At 32.9% G+C, this 18,590-nt stretch overlaps 2 protein-coding genes across 3 annotated transcripts in view; one reads left to right on the plus strand and one right to left on the minus strand.

Annotated features, from left to right (window-relative positions):
- Nucleotides 1–9,963, plus strand: part of LOC148311898 (uncharacterized) — a 102,210-nt gene extending 92,247 nt beyond the window's left edge. Inside the window, exons 3-8 of the mRNA XM_088278143.1 lie at nucleotides 2,170–2,712; nucleotides 5,221–5,408; nucleotides 6,183–6,289; nucleotides 6,572–6,750; nucleotides 7,698–7,810; nucleotides 8,272–9,963. Coding sequence (XP_088134269.1) covers nucleotides 2,170–2,712; nucleotides 5,221–5,408; nucleotides 6,183–6,289; nucleotides 6,572–6,750; nucleotides 7,698–7,810; nucleotides 8,272–8,496 — 1,355 coding nt within the window. The 3' untranslated portion in view covers nucleotides 8,497–9,963. The remainder of the gene's footprint in view (nucleotides 1–2,169; nucleotides 2,713–5,220; nucleotides 5,409–6,182; nucleotides 6,290–6,571; nucleotides 6,751–7,697; nucleotides 7,811–8,271) is intronic.
- A 2,382-nt stretch (nucleotides 9,964–12,345) lies between these two features.
- LOC148311899 (copper homeostasis protein cutC homolog) lies at nucleotides 12,346–15,843 on the minus strand. 2 transcript variants are annotated; one of them, XM_088278286.1, is made up of 3 exons: nucleotides 15,686–15,843; nucleotides 14,105–14,246; nucleotides 12,346–13,261 (listed from the first exon to the last, which is right to left on the minus strand). In XM_088278286.1, coding segments are annotated over exons 1-3 (738 nt in total). In that variant the 5' UTR covers nucleotides 15,688–15,843; the 3' UTR covers nucleotides 12,346–12,667. The 2 variants fall into 2 exon arrangements, with proteins under 2 accessions (XP_088134412.1, XP_088134411.1); XM_088278285.1 differs by lacking the exon at nucleotides 15,686–15,843 and adding an exon at nucleotides 14,812–14,909.
- Between the last annotated feature and the right edge of the window lie 2,747 nt (nucleotides 15,844–18,590).

Raw genomic sequence — 18,590 nt, forward strand, 5'->3', positions numbered from 1 at the left:
AGTGAGCGATATGTTGTTGCATAAAAAAAACACCACGGAGTGCATAACTCGGAAAAATAAAATAATAATAAAAATATAAATAATTAAACAATTTTATTTTCCAAAATCATATTTCGAAATTTGCTGAATCACTAGCATAAAGTTCGTGGAACGGGCAAATGTGGGTGGACCCTCATATTCTACATGGAGCCCAAAAGAGAGAATGAAGAATTAAATTCAGGGTGAGTGCACGATGCAGTATTATGGTATGGTTTCCATCAAGCGTCGGCAGCGAGCGATGGACGCATCTCTGTACAAATGAATGGAGTGTTTAATTAATTTATGTAATTTGTCGGTTTATTTATCGGCTGACGATCTTTTTTTAAAGTAGTACACGGCAGACGTCGATACGTGTTAATATTGTTTGGTATGTTGGTATTGATTCCAAAACGCTATTGTGATTTTTTTAAATAAAGTCACTGGGAAAACGTTTTGAAAATAAGTGTTTTTGATGAAAAAATAAAAATAAGTATGTTTAATTATAGTGTTGTTTGGGAAATAGAAAAAAGAAATACGGGTAACTGTCGTTTTGCGCTGGTTCGATTTACGCCGATTCACAATTACGGCGATTGGTGGCGGCCTTGGCATTCCTTGGTTCAGCCGACGCCAGTGGAATTCACCGGTTCAGCCAACACCGAACCGCCGCGATTCGAGCAACAGAAACACTTTTACACGTTGTTTTATTATGTTACTGTGTGCGCGAGCAGGCTGTTGTGTAAATGAAATTGTTTTGAAATTGTATAAAAATTATTTTAGCCCTACTGTGCTTAAGTTTTGTGACCGAAATAACTTTCTTAAGATTCTTCTACAATAAGAAGATGAGAAAAATATGGGAAATTGTAAGCTTTGAAGAAATTTTTAAATTTGAGACTTTTGCGTATGTGTTTCACTTTTTTTTAAATATATGTATAGTTTTATAAATGACGAATGTCTTTTTTTTAAAGCATGTCGTCTTTTTGTCTTTATTTGTTTTTTATTTTCATTTTATTTTCTCTGTTGTTAAATAATTAATATAATTCACTCGTGAATTCTCCGTTCTCCGCTTGACATTAGAGCTAGAAAGAAAACGAATATTTAAACAAATCACTGCGTTTTTTGTTTTCGAATCGTTAAACAATCCATCCGAGGATAATTTCGCCGCTGCGGCAGCCGCTTCGCGCGTATGCGACCTTTGGGCGGAGTTACCCCTCCGTCTCGCCTGGTCGCCTGGTGCCAGCGCCTCGTGGTCAGGAGTCCGGCGGTATAAATAATAACGCGGGAATTTTTAATCCCCCTTTTAATGGAACTCTCTAGTCGGCACAATGTTTTTTTTTTCTTTTTTTATACGCCATTTTCCACGATGAATATTGGTTTTAGACCTGTATGTACAATGAAATGCAAATATAAAGCGTAACCAAAGATATAGGAAATCCGATATTCATACATACAATAACTTCCGCAGTGGCGTGCACAGAGAATTAATTAGGGTAGGTAGTAAGGTAAGCTAGGTACTACGTACTAGAGTAGGTAGTAGAGGTAGGCAGTAAGATAAACTGGTACTACTAAGTAAGGTAGGGTAGGTACTGGTTGCGTTTTTATATGTCACGCGGGTAAGTTGGGATAGGCACTGTTTTTCTTCCTATATGGAAGGCAATCCTCTGGCTTTATACTGAGTGGTGCATAGGGCATCGCAAAGCCCATCAAAAAGGGATCAAAATAAATAATTTATTTTTTTTCACTCTGATATTTATTCAATATTACCCTAGACTCGTACCCGAAGTGCAGATCTGATTACCTTGCCATCGTATAACAAGCGATCAAATTAACAATGCATAATTTTGATGCAATGCCCTATGCACCATTTGGTGTGGATAAAGGGTGAGTAGTAGTAATTTTTAGAAAAAAATAGACGAGCGAACGACCGTCGGCGTCGCGACGCGTCTTGTACAAAACACATCAGCTATTACTACGTGCGAATCAGTGTTGAAAAAGTATATTTACTATAATATGCAAGTATAAAGCATAACCAAATTAAAACAATCATGATTAATGTTAATGTTAATGAAACATAAAAAAATTAAAAAACCAATCATGATTGAAAAATTTAAAAATCAATCACAAAAACTCATTTCGTTTTTTTCTTCTCATCAGGTCGTTGCAGTATGGACAGTAAAGATCACCACAAGGAATACAATAAACACCTCAATAAAGGAGTAAGTTCCAAAGATCTTCATCCTGGCATCATCAACAACACGGTGAGGATATCAAAAAGCGAAGAAGCAGTCACCAACACCCTGTCCGTCACCAAAACCAATAGCATAAAATCAGAAAAGGATGTTCGTTTTGCGGCGACCCCCTCATTCGCCATCGAGATACCAGAGAAACATGTCCCTGAGAAAGAGAAAGAGAAATCACCCAGGGAAGGGAAGCTGTCAAGGTTCAACGACAGCTCGAGAGACACGTTTGACAGACAGGACTCCAAACTTAGCATGGGCTCTCCTAAAGTGCACAGAAAGTACTTCACGAACTGGAAGCAGGCCTGCGACAAGACGAAGGACAGGACTAAAGAACTGCTGAAGCGGTGGCGGACCTTGCCTGAAACGGATGGACCGATGGAGGACGAGGAACTAAGCCACGATTCCCAGGATAGCAAAGACCAAGGGAAGGGCCACGGCTGGAGCGTTCACGTGTGGAGTGAGTACATTATGTAGCCGTTTAGTCAGCTTTTGTAGCTATTGGTATCAGCTATTTTGGGGGCGGCGTGTGGCCGCGCTTTGTGATCACGTGTTGGTGATCGTGTTTGTTTATGTAAAGGAGTAATGCACAGAATGAAAGCAAAATTATGTACTTACAGATGGTTCCTTTATTGAAATAAATGCGAATTTATACTAAATACTGGAATCCAATAATGACAAATAATTTACAATATATGGAGTTAAAGAAGTAAAGTTAAGATATAAATAAAACGTCTGCTCTCGTCAACAACCCAAGCGATTCTCGCGGCTTTTTAGTTCTCTCGCTTCAGAGTCGGGTCCACTCAGAAATTTTCGGTTTAGTTCGTATCGAAACGCCTGCGTACTGTTTACGTCAGCGCGACAACCCAACGGTGTTGCAACAATTACATAATTAATTAAACCATATCCGCTCCCTAAGTGGAACATATGGAGTCCATAAACTGTCTCCAGGCTTTTCTGTCGGCTGCCAGCTCCTTTGCATCCTCCCAAATCAGATCCGCGTCCCGAAGTTCTGACGAGAACTGCCGACGAATTGTCAGCAGTAGTCGTCCTGGGCGGCGCGAACCCGATGCCTTGTAAAAGAGGCAAGCTTGATCAAGGCTCTCGGGAGTACATGGCCAAGCCAACCCAATATTACATATGTTTACATATAATCCACCTCCGTAGTCAGAGGCGTGCATTCTATATAGGCAGAAAAGCAATGCCTTCCCTGGATTAATCGCGTTCCATATAGAAACACGACCAATGCCTACTATGCCTTATCCTTACCCAGCCCTAATGCCCACCCCAATTACAAACTCTGTGTACGCCACTGTCCGTTGTGTAGCAATTAGCACATTTAGCTAATTATTGGGGGTCCTGGGTTCGATTCCCAGAGGGGGTCAAAATAAAAATGTGTTTTCTACTCTAATATTTGTTTATACCTTGTACGGCTATCTAAACCTGACCATCTTTCCTTCATTATAAATAAACGATCGAATAAACATTGCGCCAATTTGATGAAGTGCCCTATGCAGTATGGTGCATATATAAGTAAACAGAGAGAAAAGAACGTCACACCACTCTGTCTTAGTAAACAACTGTACTTCGTACTTTTTATTTGATACTTTGTGTATACGAGTATTACAATGGATTTTCATCAAGAAATTATATCAGTAATATTTTGTGCTCATTTTCATTTATTTTTCTACATTGTGCTAAATATATACTGATTTAATAAAATACGGAATGGGAGATTTTAATATTTATTTTGCTTGACCAATTTATTTCATCATGACCATTTATTTACTTATGCTTATTTACATTATCTCGAATCTTGACAAATATTAGATAAATATATCATTTTATTTTCTTAATATGTATTTTGAATATTAACAGTCACCTGGCGAGGCATAAAAATTCAAGTCAAAAATTCAAAAATTCAAATCAACAGATGGCATTATATGACTAACAAATGACAGAATGAGGATGCTTATGAAAGATTTTCATAAGCATCAGTTAAAAACCAATCACTATTTAATTTCATTAAATTAAATTTGAGGATTGTTTGAAATCGTCACATTTTTGTGTAGGCATATTTTTAACTCCCATCTCAATATGGGTAGATTTACTAACAATGTATCTAAGGTTTGAACCAGAATGAGTGTCTGACATCTGTGGGTGAATAACATAACTAAGACATTTGCATTATTGCCATCTATATTGAATATTTCGCTCACTCCTTTCAACAACGTCCTAAATAAAAAAAATGTCAATTTTCAGTTATGCATGTTTTCGGAATGCCTAGAAAATGTACTAAATTCCAGCAAAAACGGCATATTTTTAACATAATATTTACCCGCTGCAGGGCAGAAAGTGTTGTTTTTGTATTTTGAAGAAAAGGTGTCGTTTCATTATTTTTTCAAATGGAAAAAAAATATTCAGGTTTTACCTAAAAAGATCTGTTGTACAGTAAAAAGTTCAATAAGTGGCTTGATATTTATTTTTAATACATTTCATTATATTCTTAAACTTTAAAAACGATCTCCTGAAAAATCAAGTTTTTTTATAATATGACGTTATTGAAAGGAGTGAGCGATATAAGTTTAACATACATATTTACTATCAATTAAGTTCAGAATCAATCTGGAATTTTGTATAAATAATGCAATTATGTAAATAATATAATTAAGTATAGCCACAATATTTTTATTACCACCACCTCTAGTCACGTAAATTTACAATTTTAATCGTATGAAAAAAGTATCATATGACTCCATAATATTTTAAAATTTGCTTTGTTATTTATTTTATTTTATTATTATTCTTTTTATTTTATTATTATTTGTGAGTTAGACAATAACACACTTCCACCGATGGTTTCAAGGCTCTGTGGAATTTTATGTAGCCTTACATTATTATATTAAGGTATTTTTCTTTATTTTAATTTTGATTTATATTTTTTAAATAAATGCGCTATGTTTTTCAGCTACATGGGTAAACCGTTACAGCATAGACGGTGGTGATGGCGGAGGGGGGGATGCTGAGGTGGAAGAAGACCCACCCGATATACTTACTCCTCTGCAACAGGATAAGATGACCCTTTTCTTCACAGAACTCCTAGACTTAGACAGAGATGACTTAGTTAGTGAGCAAGACTTCGAACACTTTTGCGAGGTAAATATGCGAAAAGTTGTGAAAATCTCTAATTACAAATACTGCCAAAAAACATTAACTGGAAAATGTACAATTTTGATTTACTGATGTATATTACAAAGTTCTATAAACTGGCAAATACACCAAGTAGTTTGAAATGTTATATTTATGTGGTTTTAAAAATAAATTCAACTTAAAGTTTAAAAGGGGTTATTTTATTCAGGCTAAAAGTTTTAAATAACAGGCATTATTTAAACAAGGATTTTAGAATTAACGTTTTTTGCCCATGTTTATACCCATGATATAAAGGACCATCGACAAACTCTTCTTCTTCTTCTTTTTCAGATCCTAAGGATCTGTTTGTGCCTCCGCTTGTAGCTCTTAGGATGTTGATATCCTCGATATCCTTCGTCTTACACATGCTCCGGATGTTGGTTGACAAATTATTTAGTTATAATAATTATTCTACTCTACATTTTTAAAAAGAAATACAATATTTTGAAAAATAATTTGTCATTTTGAAAAATACATGATGAAAAATTGTAAAATATCAAATACATTGAATTTAACCGCAGCACATATGTATCTGGCTCACGGCATACCAGTGTGCCACAGCAAATCGGTTGCGGAGCACTGTTACAGGCCACTCACTCCTTTCCATAGTATTTCTATAGTAAATCTTTCCCAGAATCTCACTAATCAGAATGGCATTCTTTATTCTGATCCATTCCAGACCTTGTTCCATCACTGCTGATTTGTTTTGTACTTATTTATAAAAATTAATAATACTTTCAGAGATTGGCACACTTCGCCGACTGGTCAACTACCTCTCCCGAGTTCCATATTTTACTAGAAGTGAAGTATGAGTTCATCGAGAACTTCATTCTACCATTGCCAGCACAGTAAGTGGTAATAAATGTATGCACAATTACATAATTATGCCAACACTAATGCTATAAGATGTTTTTAATGGAATAGCATGCTTTAATGTGATGTCGATTTATCAAAATATTCCAGTTCAGATTGATCGAGAAGTAGAACAATTCAATTGAAAGTATTCAATCAGGCTGATGAAACTGTTTTTTATTATTATTCTCTACTTTACTATAAGTTATCAGCACTTTTTTATATGACTCATGAGGTCTCATATTCAGTTTTCTATCATCACTGACATCTGTTTTCAGATACCGCGAGAAGTCCTACTGGAGAAGACTATCAGCCGGTCTACCCTCCGGGACGGTAGACTGCGCTATGTGGTTGGCAAGATGGCCGCTGCTGCTCCCCGCCTGCGGTCGCTTCCATCGTTTCCCGCTCTTTCTGCAGTATTTCTGCAAAATACTCTTTGGCATCATCAACAAGAGTGGTAAATTAACTTGAGATAACAACTAACAAACTAACATGGTTCACAAGAAATAATTGTTGCACAATAATCTCCTTGGCATTGCCTCAACTTAGGTCATCCTGATATATTTATATGAAGTTCTATAGAGCACACTTATTAGCACTGTATTGGTGTTCACGAGGACTCTCCGCACGGCTACCGGCCCAACAGAAGTGACGAGGACACGGAGTGCGCAGGGTGTACTCCAATTATTAAATCCAAAATTGGCATGTTCAGCCACATGCACACTCATAGATAGCCCCACATTCTGAAGACAATATACTTGAGCACGAGTTGGGAGCTATTACTATTATTGTGAACATCTATATTAACACATTGTTTGCGGGAAATGCTTAAAAGTGTCTTTTACATGCTGTTAGTAGAGAGTGGGAGATGCTTTTTACGGCATTCTATTTGCTTATTTTTGCTAGAGAGCGAGAGATAAACACATTGTCTCTACATTGTCTCCGATCTCTATCGGAATTGGGTTTCTGGTTACTTGTCGTTAGTACACGACCTTAATTTATACTAATTTGAGTATGGGTTGATGAAACAACTGCTTGACAACAATGTGTTAACTAATGAACTTACTTATGACACTAGACAGTCAGTCATTTGCACAATACACCGTTCACATACAGTAAACCCAGTTTCGCAAAACAGAAACATGGTGATTGCAAGTAAAACATATACTGTGATCCATTTACTAGATTGTGGAAGGCAATGCATTGATGACTTATCAAAGTGTATGTTGATCTATGGAACTTCATATAGTATATAGAAATAGTTTAAAAAAAACATAATGACCCCAATTGAGGCGATACAGTGCTACAGTGCCTCATACAGTGCCTAGAGGATAAACTTTAAACTCCTTGTTATTTATTTGAAATTCTCTCTGTGTTAAACAATGTCTCAATAACATATTTCAGGATCTGGAGAAATAAGTCGTCAAGAGTTACGAGCTTTCTACATGTCTGTTGTTGGATTGAGTACTACAAGATGTGATGAGATACTGGACACAGCTTACAAACTTCTTACCAGTGTATGTAAACAGTATTTTAGTATTTTGTATTACAAGTGAGGCGCTCTCTTCCAACTTTTCACTGTATAAGTCAATTCCTTTTCGCTGAAAATTGCTTTCTACTATGTGTACTACGAGTATTGTACTTAAATAAAAATTTCAAAACAGTCCTTCAAATTTTATTTATCAATTGTTCACTATTCTACAACAAAAATTTTAAAGTTGTAAATAAATATCGGTGCTGCTATCTATCTTTGGCTATTCAAAATAAAGTAATTAGAACTTAGTAAAGTTAAATCCAGAATTTTAAAACACTAAATATTTTTTTAAGCAAGTTTATTTAAAATTTAACAAATCGCACATATAGCATTCTTATGTTTCATATCCATTACGTGTTGGCACATGACAACTCGACACAGCACAAGGAAGAGTTTTCCTTTTCTGATATAAGAATTTTCATAAATCATATTAATATTTTACAGAATGAACACTTGCCATTAATATTCGACACGTACAAGCGGTGTTACTCCAACTGGCTGTGTGGGAAAAACCCCAATGGCCCGGGGCAGTGGGCGGTGGTTCCGCCTAGAGGGCCCCTTTCTAGAGAGCCCTTTCCTGTGGACTACAGTGCCCTGAATACGGACCCCGCGCGCTTGGAGAAATATACACCAAATATCAAGACCAATAGACACTCTGTGATTGTGTAAAACACATTTTTAGAAACTACAAAATTACTGCCTGTGTTCTAGAAAAAAACTCCTACGAATGGTCCACGCTTTCAATAAGATTTTATTATAATATATACAAAAAAAGGTTACCATATTTGTACTTAAATTTGTTTTATAAGTTTGTATTAACATGGAACTACTATCATCGAACTCATCACATTCCTTATATCAATTCAATTTTAAATTATTTAACATTCGAGATATATTTTCTTGTCGTTTTATAAGAAATTTTGGTTTAAAATACTAAAAATTCTCTTATTAATACTTTGTATATAATATATCATAGATATTCCAATAGAAAAAAGTCCAGACTCGTATTGTGAATTAACATAAACTGAGAAGCGAAACTAAGACAATTTAAGATTTAATCATCTGAATTTTGCATCAAATAAGATTTCTATGTAACAACTTTGTCATACAGAAATTTGACTGAATTTAAATATAAAAAAAGCATGTAAGTCAATTCCTAGGTCTTGAAAAGCTACGCTGACTTCTCTAAATATCTTAAGGTGAACTAGGTAATTTCTCCCGTTGGAATGTCATACAGGGGTTTATCATTTGTTCATTTTATTTATGTCATAATTAATAAATTTGTAAAAGGGATTACTCAACAAATTAAAATAGGCAGCACACACGGCAACTAGTGCCAAAATTAACACTAGTACCTACTAAGTAAGGATAGGGGACCGATACCGATTATTTAGCAGCAATTACAAGTTATCAATACTAAGGCATCAGAAATGTAAAAGTGTGCGTATATTAATCAAAAGGAATCAGAAATGTGAAATTGTGCGTATATTAACTAACCAATCTGCATGTAAATATTATAATTAACTGGTTATAGAGAAACTCCTCCAGGGTACATATTGTATTAGAATTTATTATTCCTTATTGTAAGTAATATGAAAACAACTTAATTTGTGAAACCACTGAATTTGAGACCATAAACAAAATATAATTATTTATCATTCCCTAAATCATTCACTGTGGCACAAAATAAATAAGTCTATGTCACTATTTGTACATTACCTTAATTGCTTCTCTGCTATGAGTGGCTGGCTATTTAGCACATTTTAAATGTATTGTATGTGAGAGCTTGCAAGAAAGGGACTAAGTTATATGATCGCATTGTGTCAGAAAGTAATGCAAGTATGTATGCTTAGCAATATAATTAAATGTACACTGAGCGCAATTGTTTTCTTCTGTCATCTTTTAAGGGTTTTTTTTTGGTGACGCTGATAATTCATTGTACTTTATACGTCATGAAAATTCATGAAATCGGGAGCAAAAAAATAAATACTTATTTATTTGTGAAATTATTGCATGTGTTTATAAATTCAAGAAATAAGCTTTATTTAATTTTTTAAATAAGAATGATCGTAGGTAAAAATGTCAAGATAGCATATTTATTGTAACTGCAGACAGTTGGTAGAATTCCATGTTGAATTGTTGGGTAATGTATCCAAAATTAAACAAGGTTTATTGGATTTGAATTCTACATTTATTTATGTATATGTTAATACGTGACGCGTCTCGTTTTATTAAGACATTATCAAACACTCTGTTTGATAACGTGTTTGATAATGTCTTAATAAGACAAAATGCGTCACGTATTAACATATACATAAATGAATGTAGAATTCAAATCCAATAAACCTTGTTTAATTTGGGATATATTACCCAACAAGTCAAGATAGCATTTTGGGATAGTTGCAGTTCAAAACATTAAACCTTACATATTTGTCTTCTGTGGGTTCAATTTATTATTTTTATAAATATACAGTTATTATAAACCATTTAAGAGTATCGGGGGCAGCCTTTAGCATTAAACTCAATTTATGTAAAAAATTAATTCCCTCCTTTTTACTATAGTTATCAAATGCATTTTATAGCAAAAGGTAAAAGCATCATCTTCAGTCAAAGTATAAGCCATAACTAAAAAAATATCTTTAACTTAACTTGGAACTAAAGGTTTTTTTTTTAAAGATGGCTACAATTAAAAGTAATTTTCTGCGTACACAGATGTCAGTCAAAAGTGTTTCCTTGTGTTTTCACCGAGTTTTGCTGATTTTATCTGTAAATGTTTATCTATAGATAGCAATATTTAATGGGGTGCCTCTCAACTAATCCATATCCAATTCCGATCACTTCTCTTTAAACCTTTTCAAAAGTCTTTCTCAAAATCGTTAAAATTAATAAAGTTTATAATTCATAAAGTTTATAATTTATAAACTTACAATTCATTTGGCAATGTATTTTTTTAAATAAATAAGAATGGAATAAGGGTGAAAGTAAATTAATATTCTAACATCGGATCAACTAACCAAAATATTACGTTGAAGGCACAATTTTTTTGTAGGTATTATAGTACTTAATGATTGATGTTATATTTGCCATTGATAGCGATTTCATGCGCATATAATAAATTATAATCCATTTGTTACATGTGACAAATAAAATATTTATTATAATACACAGAATCATAAATTATATACATGAGTACATGTACTAATGTTTGAAATGAAACATGTACTAATCATGAAACATTAAGTACATATGGTTTGAAATGTTTACATTTTTCGCTTTGTAAATAGTAGAATAACTCAAAGTCCACTAAATTATACAAATGTAGATAGTTTTATTTTTTACTTCAAGTTAATGGATATGGAAATAAATTATTTCTGAGGATATAAGTACAAGATACCTTTATCACATTTTGATATGTAATTATCTACTTTGTATTTCTTCTACATATTTGTTTGTCCGCTTATATAATGTGTGTTAAAAACATTTGAGCATCATGGATAAGGTTTAAGGGTTTAAATCCAAATTGGTTTAGTACAAAAAAAGAATATGGTTGCACATGTTGTCAGCTTAATTTGTAATGTTTTTAATTTGGGCTAACTTTGCTAATACAAACTTAGAAAACATAATTTAACAGTGAAGTGAAATTAATTGCTTTAAATACACTTTGTTATGTCCATATGTGTGTAGTAATACAATATTTTAGGATTTGATAAATTCCATCCGACAAATTGTAATTTTTTACTGCCTTCTTTAAAGTAAACCGTTGAGAAGAAACTTCACAAATTAAGCTAATATGTATACGTATCTTGAACATACTATACCTTTTCTTCTTTAATCTACTATCTTCCCATGAAAATAATACTCCTATCACTGTATAAAAAAATGTTTTTACTCATACCAAGATCTAGAAAAATAAATGACCAATTTGCTTGAAAAAAAATCCTAGTAGAAAAGCTAGATCATAGAATTTATACGATATAAAATCAAATATTATTTACTACCACCATTGTAAAGGTTTCCAAATTTATCAAAATTAATGTAAGAATCACTTACTTATGATTTAAATTTAAATAAACATTTGTATAAATTAATTTATTATTTAAAAAAATATATACTACAAATGGGTTTGCTTGACTTTTTATGATGTTGACACACCCGAATAAAAATATTGTAAATTTTTGCTAGGCTCAGCTAAAGCTGAGATTACATAAAATGTAATCTTTTAAAAATTGAATAATATTATTTATTTTGAGAAACACATTGAAAAAAAAATGTTTTGCATTTGAATATATTGTTAAATATTAATTTTGTAAAATTGTTTTATAAGTTTTATGATTAAATATATTGTTCCATCCTAAAAAGTAAGAACACACAGTATTTTAATGTGGCACAGTAAATGTACATTGTAATAAGATTTTATTAGTCCAGACCTTATGAAAAAAAACATCAATATATCCTGCAAAGTTCATTACTATAAATAATTATGGTAATTATATACAGAATAAAACAATCACATATGAAAAATGTTTTTATTAAAAATATAAAAATTGAACAAGTCTTTTAATATTATATATTTTAAAATATGTAAATAATTATAGATTATAACCATAAATTTGATCTTAAGGATACTGAAATAATAATAATAATAATAGGAATGTTGATTGCACAATTACAGTATGAAATAAAGTAAAATAAACAAATTTTAACAATGATGACACGATTGCAATGTTGTAAATAATATATATTAACTGAAGTATCAAGATTCCGATCAGTTCCATGGAATGTGTAGGAGTCTGTCTTAATTAAACCATCAGTCTTTACATGGATGATAAATTTATGTTGGCTAAACTCTATTCAACAAACACTTAACTAAATTCTTGACCAAGGCCTCATCTGTTACATTAATCGTTTCGCAATCCGCACTTCCCATTTCGATTCTGTTCTTGAGAATGGGCAAATTCTTTTTAACTTTTAGTGAACCGTGTACTTCAACAGCGCCGGTCGCTAGAATCCTATTAATATTCTGTAAAGAAACACCCGCACCAGGCATAATGATAATTCGATTCCCCGCTTTCTCAATTAGATCTTTGATTAATCCACAAGCCAGATCAGAGCCTGCAGACCCTTGCTGACCACTCGTCAAGATCCTTTCAAATCCTAGGGTTATAATAGTCTCCAGTGCCTGCATTGGATTTAGACAAACATCGAATGCTCGGTGAAAAGTGACAGGCAAGGGATACGCATTGGAAATAATTTTCCGGCAAGAATCTACATCGATTGATCCGTCAATTTTTAAAGCTCCAAAAACAAAACCATGTACTCCGATACCTTTGAATATCTTAAGATCAGCCATCATGACATCGATTTCATCGGAAGTGTAGCAGAAATCGGAGCCTGGCCTGCATCGCAGCATTGCGTAAATCCGAATATCTGGCAACTGTTCAAATAAAAAAGAAACATTAATTAAACAAAGTCATTAACATAAATTTTATTGACACATTGTTTATGAACGGTTTTTTCATTAACCCCGGATAGAGAACCACACACTTCTAATCTTCCAGCGCCACAGTTGTATGCATTCCTAGCTGATTCCAAGCAGTCCTACACAAACTTCTAATAACCTGAAGAAAAAATAACAATTAACCCACTGTTAGACGCAATACCCAAGAAGACAGTAAAGAGCGGAATTTATCTAAAAGATGAATTAGTATACTAATTAGGGTCGTATACTAAACACAAGTAACCACAAACATCCGTACAATGTTTTTTGGCATCTGGCGCTATATAATGCGCCAAAAGTAAGCGAATAGAACGCTTATAAGCATCTCCCGCTCTCTACCAACAGTATGTTGAGGACGCTTTTAAGCGTTTCTCACTAACATTGTGTTAAAACGTCCTGTAATGGAAATGATGTCGTAAGTTGAGTTAGTAATTTAACGTAATATCACCTCATTCACAAAAAAATCCCTGACTAACAAATTCCATGGTTTTTCCAAATATGGCACCAAACATATCTGCTTAAAATATGAAAAACCCATAAATATAAATTTTTCATGCCAGTATACAAACTGCGATAGGTCATTCCGTATACATTAGTTTCTTAGTAAGTAATAATTGCCTGAACAAGCCCGGAGCAGGTAAGGAAAAGCACAATAATTTACATCACAATAATTTACATCACATAATAAGATGAACGGACCTAGAAATCTCTTCTATGGCAGGAATAATGGAATAAAAGTAGTTGCCTACAACAAATATTGAAGAGTAGTATATGACTTACTGTATTTTTTATAACTGTTAACAATCCAGCAGAAGGGCTAATTCCCCCATCAGATAGAGAACCACATACTTCTAATCTTCCAGCGCCACCGTTGTACGCATTCCTAGCTGATTCCAAGCAGTCCACACAAACTTCTAATAACCTGGAAAAAAACAAATAACCCTGTGTTAGATGCAATACTCAGGAAGACAGTAAAGAGTGCAATTTATCTAATAGATGAACTCTTTATTCTTGCTAAAGTAATGCCTAACAAAATATATAAAATTATTATATGAATTTTTACTAAAATATATCAATTTAATTGCTACAAAAGTGAAATAAGAGTTATTTAGTAATGAATTTTTGTCTCTCATATATCTCACACATAAAACTTTGATCATATTGACTTTTTCAATCAATTTTATATAAAATTTGTTGAGTACCTATACACATTTTTCTCTAATTAAAAATTTAATAGACCATAAGTTTTTTTTCAAAACTTGTAATTTACAGCATAAAGTACACAATCCAGATTTGGGATAAATAGAACATCTTTTAGACCAGGAGTCACGGACTGTGAGTCAAGAGTCGCTTTGCTTCCTTTCATAGGCATTGACCGTTAAGCTTCTCTTCTGCACATTCCAATCAGAAAAACAAAAACAAAATTAGAATTGAAGTTTCTCAGCCCATGACCTAGATTTAAGAAGGTAAAGTAAAGGGGTACTTACTGTAACAAAGAATAAATGAGTGACATCTAAAAAGATGTGTTAAGTATCTAAAAAATATATATAACACCCATCTGACAGCTAATGTTTTTTTTTTAAACAAAACACAATCAATTGAAAATAGTAAAACATAGAGAGTGTTTTTGCCTAGAATTTTCACTCATGAATTACGTGAAATTATAGTAACTTTAAACATAAAGAGTAAATCCACTCACAAGTAGGCATAGGCTATGAAACTTATTAAGTTGAAGCCTGAGTAGGGACATGATAGCTAGATTTCAGAGTCACTTGGCCGTTAAACATACTATCCTTAAGGACTTAAGTTAATTATTTGTGGTTAATTTATTTAGAAACCTGATATTAATATTATAATTCAAAAATAATCTTTATAATAATTAAAAAGTAATTTAATATAAAAAGTTTATAAAAACTTGCAATATCATTGGAAAAACTCCGTATTCTGATTCGATTCTAATCAGTAACCAAACACATTTTTGTTATTGTTATTTTTATTAAATCTTCTGGAAGGAGATCTCGAAAATATATATTTTTGTCACCAATTAGTCCAAATTAAATAATATTATTAAATTCATTAAACATAAATGGATATTACGAGATAAATATGCCGCTATTGCGACGGTATATAGGAGATAAACCCAAACATAGGTTGATAAATACGTATTAAAAAGTTGTATTTAGACATTTATAATAAAAAATTAAATGTAATACAACTTCTTTTAATCAGTACGCTTTCAATTCGAAAGCAATTAGAAATCAACCGTATTTAAATAATTTATAATACCCACAGTTCAAAACTTAATGGTAACAATATTGACAATGGCTTAGGTTATATTTCAGTATTATTAATCGCACTTACATTATAAATCCGGTTTTTCTGATTCACTTTGTAGAAAGTTAAACGCTTTTTTATAGTTTTGAAGTTTATAATTTTATGCGAAATAAACCGACTGGAAAAAGTACAGCTGGACTCTAGAATGAATCTTTATCTCTCCAGCCGTCACGCAGAAAACATAAGTTAAAAGTTAAGACATGAATTAAAAAGTAAACAAAAAACTTACCTGTCAGATAATGGTTAGATATCTTTCCAAAGAAATTGTAATTGTACAAACAAAAATAGTCTCTATGTTTAATTGGTATGAGAATCTTATTCGGATACATTAAAAAAATCTGGCTATTTGGATCGTAAAATATTATTATTAGTATTTTATAGTTCAATTTTTTTTTTCATGAATTTCAAAATGTTCGTTATTTTCCACATATTCGAATATTGCTGTCATTATCGACTACTAATATCGCCACGCCAGGGGTAGGCAGAGAAAAATTATCGCCACAGATACTATAAGTACCTTGAGGCGCTATATAAATTGGCCATATTATTATTATTCTAGCGAGTGTTTTTACCTAGCATTTTCACTCATGAATTACATGAAGTTATAGTAACTTTAAACGTAAAGAGTAAATCCACTTAAAAGTACGTATTTAGCTTAAAAGTTTATAAAGTTGAAGTCTTATAAGCAGTGCTGCATAAAGTTATATTATTGTTCCTCAAATGACTCATAATATTGCAGAAAGGCACCCAGAATTAGAAGACCTAGGGGCGTTTGTGCACTACCTGGAATTTTACCGTCCGGCAGTCCGGTTTTGAAAAATAAAAGTGACTACGACAGTTTGGCGTGACCGAATATACGCGCAATGTGTTCACGCATCGATCAAGAGCACCGATCCGAAGAAAGATGGACAAAAGCAGAAGCCAATCATCGTTTTAAAACGCTAACTGACGTGCCGGATGGTAAAATTCCGTGTACTACACAAGTGCTCAAGTGTTTTGATGCTCCCTGTGGCGCGCGCTATTGATCTTGCCACCTTTTCACTAATTCAAATCTGCACACAGTCAGATATGGTTCCAGTAAAAAAGTATTAATATCTCATTGATACATTCATATTATAGTTTAAAACATGTACAAGTTAAACCCTGATGATGACAAAGTTCTTGTCGAAACCGTTTGGAGAAAAAATGTGCCAATAAAAAAGTGGTTAAAAACAAAGTTGTTTTATTTTATAAAGTTTTTGTCCGCCTCCGTGGTGTAATGGTCAGCGTGTTTAGCTATCGTGCTGGAGGTCCCGGGTTCGATTCCCAGGGGGGGGTGAAAATAAATATTTGTGATTTAACACTGTATATTTATTTAATATTACCCTGGACTGGTTCCTGAAGCGCAAGAGTGATCACCTTACCTTCATGTAAGTAATGATCAAGAAAACACCGCGTCAATTCGATGCAGTGCCCTATGCACCATTAGGTGCGGATAAGGGTTATAATAAAAATATTAAAAAAAGTTTATAAAATGTGCCACAAAGTATCTGCGAAAAACATTTAAGAAAATAAATCTTCTTTACTTATTTCAAAATTTTAATATACTCCGCCCAATTTTTTTTTTCTAAATGAAATGTATATTGTGATGATAGCCCTTGAGGTCCTCTATCAGCTTGCTGTTATTAATCCACGATAGAACTCCTTGTAAATTATCTTAAAAGACAATTAAAAACACATTATGTAAAATTATTTATTTGGATCTATAAACCTTAAAACAATTTCATACAAAACACATATGAATACATTTATATAAATTCATTACATTTATATAAATTGGACAATCTTTTCATAACATTCAAACTACATGTAGGAAGGGTAAATTATTAACAAAAAAAACTATTTTATAACTTAAGTAAAATGGCTGCTTAAAGTTTAACACATGCTTAACCACAAATGAAGAAGGTTAAAAAAAAAATATAAGATTATTGCTGAACGGTTTCTATTGGTACATATAATATACCCAAAATTCGTCACTGATTACAATACATATAAATAAGGCAACAGAAATGAGTATTCCCAAATCAATCTGTATTAAATACAAACCATGGTCTGATAAAACATTTATTTTGTTTTCTTATATGATTAATTATATATGTACTCTGGAAAATTTCATACACTTTGGAGAGATTGAATGATACTTCAAGGATTTTTTCCAGATCATACATATATTTAGAGTAGATATAGTAACAATTTTTTTACCTAACTGCTTTATTATATTTTACTGGAATTGAATGCAGAATTGGCATACATAGTTGCAAAATCGATACTGCAGCATGGCATAGCATCTATAAGACACTGGTTTATATATTTTTAAATCATTATTTTTGAAAAAACTAGCAAACTATTGTGCAGTGTATGCATATTACGCAACTTAACAATTGATTATCGCCCTCTATAGTACGCGTGGATACCGTACTGGAGGTCCCAGGTTCGATTCCCAGAGTGGGGTCAAATAAATATTGTGATTTTTCAGTCTAATATTTATTCATTATTACCCTGGACTGGTACCTGAAGCGAAGAGCTGATCACCTTTCCTTTATGTGTTAAGAATCAAGATAACACAACGATATATGATGCAGTGCCCTTTGCACCATTGGGTGGGGATGAGGGTTTGAAAGAAGTAACGATTGATTAAAAACCCCTTAGACCCTGTTCAGATGAGGCATTTTGACACACAAAAAAGGTAACCTTATTCTGTATGTTATTGAGAATGGTAACGCTTAGAAAGCAAGATCATTCTCTCACACAACTAAACCATTTTAACTCTCTAATGCAATCCATTGACTTCTGATTCCGAAACATTATACGCAAAACGTCTTATCTGTACGTGACATTTCTTAGAAACAGACCGGCAAATCTTTTCTATATAAACCACATCTAAACTCAGTGT

This window comes from Brachycentrus maculatus, unplaced genomic scaffold (genome assembly GCF_059751285.1).
Source record: "Brachycentrus maculatus isolate JH-2025_06_01 unplaced genomic scaffold, ASM5975128v1 h1tg000055l, whole genome shotgun sequence".
Lineage (NCBI taxonomy): Eukaryota > Metazoa > Arthropoda > Insecta > Trichoptera > Brachycentridae > Brachycentrus > Brachycentrus maculatus.